Raw genomic sequence first — 3,374 nt, 5'->3', positions numbered from 1 at the left:
AGCAGACCGCAGTAGGCAGATTTTTAAAAGTCTATTTATTTATTTTTAGAGAAAGCCAGCCAGGTCCTAGTGAAAAAAGACCAAGAAGGGAAAAACCTCCTGAAAAGCAGCTGCCAGTTGATTCGATGGAAGGGGATTCCCCTTCCAAACAGTGACTCTCTCTCCATCCCTCCTCTCCACATCCGTGTCCACAGATCCAGATCCTCATCCGTCTCAAGGAAAGGGCCATACTGCAGTTGTTAAAACTTTTTGAAGGTTGTTTCTTATTTAAATTATACTATTGAACTCTGAACTTATTTACTTTGAAATTTCTGTGCAATGTTTTGTATAAAAAGGCAAGGTTGGAATAAAAACTTGGTGGTCGAGAGTGGATTAATCCATTTTCAGTTATATCTTATGGGAAAAATTGATTCAGAACTTGACTAGTGTCGAGGTCCGGCGTTCTACTTATAACGTTGACTTCACACACCTGTGGCTATAGTACCACATTCCAGGACATTTGCTAACGTGCCCTGGTGGCGTACTGGGTTATGCGTTAGGCTGCTAACCACATGGTCTGTAGTTCAAAACTACCAGCGGCTCCACAGGAGAAAGATGAGGCTTTCTACTCCCATAAAGAGTTACAGTCTAGGACACCTACAGGGGCAGTTCCATCTTGCCCTTACAAGAGCACTATGAGTGGGAAGAGACTGGAATGGCAGTGAGTTTGGTTGGTTATCTGGTGATGAACAGGAACAGGATGAGACGAAGATCTGACCTTAGTACAGGGTTGTGATTTGGGCCACACTCTTTGCTTGGTGATTATCTTGATTCCTGTTCCTTGTAATGGATGCGAGGAGAAGGGCTGCTGCGGGCGTGGCTGGGGGACGCCTGGCTGAGTAAGGTCAGTAAGGATCTATGAGTCGGCCGTGGCTGGGGGAGCGCCTGCTGAGTAAGGTCAGTAGGATCTATGAGTCGGCAACAACTGATGGCGGTGAGTTTGGATTGGGGTTTGTTTTGTTTTGTTTTTTGGGCATGCCTACTGGAAACCTCCTGCCAGAGGCCCCAGCTCATATGTGCATACCTACGATACAGTCCAGGGGTGGAGAATAGATGATTATTATTATACTTGGGTATCATTAAAAAGGTGAAAGGTTATAGGTTAATGTGATTGATCATTGATTCCCCCCATGTTGCTCCCATCAAACGGCCTTTCCCTGCCTGGGTCGGGTAAGAAGGTGAGGAAGATGCTGATAGGATTCGCCTGTGAGTGATTGTGAACAGGAGTCCCTGCAACAAAGCCATCCTGCTTGGTATGAAATGAGCCCCCTGAGAGGCAGGGCTGTGAGCCAGGAGTGGCGTGTCTCCCCTGCACCCCGCATTTGGCTAACTTCTGCACATCCTCATATTTTGGACTGAACAGCACCATGTGAGATGTTTTCTCAAACTCCCATGAGTTTCTGTGCGACACTGCAGCGATGAACAGAACCCAGAAATGTGAGGGAATATACTCGTGGGAGAAGTGGGATGGCTGTGGGGGGAAGGGGTACGCAGCTGAATAGCATCATGGAAGTGTTGGACATTTGGGGCATCATCCATCCCCAACTCTTTGGCATTAGTCTGGTATTAATTCTTCTAAAAAGGATTGTTACCATACTCTGGAATTCCAGTGTCCCCAGTTCCGGTGCCAGGATCATTCTACCAGTGGTCTTAAGATCAGCTTAACTATCAAGCGAGTTATTTTATGAATAAGTTGTAAAGGATCACGTTGTGCCCCTCACCAAAATATAACGTTGAAGGCGTACCCCCATACCTGTGAAGGGAACTGTGCTTGCAAATACAGTTTTTCTTTTGTTACATGTCGTTTCCAACACATGCTAACCCTGTAGGACACAACACAACTGCCCCTGTGGGTTTCCAAGACTATAACTGTTTACGGGAGTAGAAAGGCCCATTTTTCTCCCAAGGAGTGACTGTTGGTTTCAAACTTCGGACCTGTGGTTAGAAGCCCCAAGCATAACCACTACGCCACCAGAACTCATTAAACCAACATAAGCACACACAGTTGTATTAAGCACGACCACATACGGATCATGGGTTTCTATAGATATGCTGCTTTAGGAAAATAAAAATGTCTATGTTGAAATAGAAGATAAGAAATATGCTTAAAAAAAAAGAAGTATACTTATTTTTTTCGGGGGGGGGGAGGACTTTTAAAATATAACTAGAAAAACCTCCAATACTATCTTGCCACAGAGCAGAGGCGAAAAGAGGAGGGGAGAAAGAGAGCCACTGGGTAATTCTATAGCCTGGGGTGATAGCATTCCCCCAGCAGAACCAAGAACATCCAACTGGGTTTCAGGAGTCTGCCGTATCAGCTCACATTCTCCCTACAAACCTTTCAAGTTTCAGTCCTGGCTGGGCCTCTGACCCAAGTAGGCCCTGGGGCCAACGGCACTCCCACCAGTCATTGAGCACCGTGAAAACGCCCGCTCAGCGCTCCGTGCCCTGCGTGGAGTATGCTCACTCACTGCTCCTCCCCTTTGTTTCTGAAGTGGGTAATCTCTTATGATTTCTGGGGACCACAGTTCCAGTTTGGAAGAAGTCATTCATTGCCTGAAGAGGGACCAGCCAAACTCATGAAAGCCTCCCTGCGCTCTGTCTTAGGGCTAGGCCGTGAAGTAGCTGCTCCCCAGGAGTGCTGTGGTACCTCTCCCAGCAGGCAGTGCCCAGCCCAGTGCCCTTCGACTTACATCTGGATGGCGTTCAGCCCGGCCATCCTCATCTTCAGCAGCCGGTCTTTCCAGTAGAAGCTGGGGATGCGGTGGTAGTGAATGCTCCCCGAGACGTAGCGAAAGCGCTGGCCATCCTTGAGGAAGCTGTCCTGGCTGTAGTCGATCGCAAACGTCCTCTGGGAGACCTTTGACAGGGCAAAGATGACCCCGTGAGGACAGCACTTGTGCATCTCCGCACACCTCGCAGCTGGTCACTCCCTGCTGCCTGGCTGACAGACTGGCTGGACCAAGGCCAGGGACCAAGGACACGCCTTGGCACCCAGCAGGGCCCCCGTGCCCTCGGGGCACAGGCATCTGCATGGACTCAAGGGCATGATTCCAGAAGCCGGCACCAAGCTCAGCGTCAGTGGCCCAGATCCCCGAAGCTGGAGACGTACAGAGAAGGCCCTGCTGAGGTGCCTTGGTGCGGGCTGTGACCTGGCTTGTAGGAACCTGGGTGGCACAAACAGTTTGTGACCAGCTGCTAACCCACCCACTGGCTCCAAGACGAAAGGTCCGGCAGGCAGCTCCCGGGAAGAGGACAAGAGGGAAAACCCTATGAAACGCTGTTCCACAGTGGGACGGACGGGGCTGTCAGGCATCGGAAATGCCTGGTGGCAA

At 49.6% G+C, this 3,374-nt stretch overlaps 1 protein-coding gene across 1 annotated transcript in view; it reads right to left on the bottom strand.

Annotated features, from left to right (window-relative positions):
- The window catches only part of GLB1 (galactosidase beta 1), a 102,872-nt gene that overhangs the window by 74,672 nt on the left and 24,826 nt on the right, over positions 1–3,374 (bottom strand). Inside the window, exon 2 of the mRNA XM_045297677.1 lies at positions 2,733–2,899. Within this exon, the coding sequence (XP_045153612.1) occupies positions 2,733–2,899 (167 nt within the window). The remainder of the gene's footprint in view (positions 1–2,732; positions 2,900–3,374) is intronic.

The sequence above is a fragment of the Echinops telfairi genome, unplaced genomic scaffold (assembly GCF_000313985.2).
Source record: "Echinops telfairi isolate 266 unplaced genomic scaffold, ASM31398v2 ScPeMD7_7420;HRSCAF=8458, whole genome shotgun sequence".
Classification (NCBI taxonomy): Eukaryota; Metazoa; Chordata; class Mammalia; order Afrosoricida; family Tenrecidae; genus Echinops; species Echinops telfairi.
This window is presented reverse-complemented; position numbering and strand designations above follow the sequence as displayed.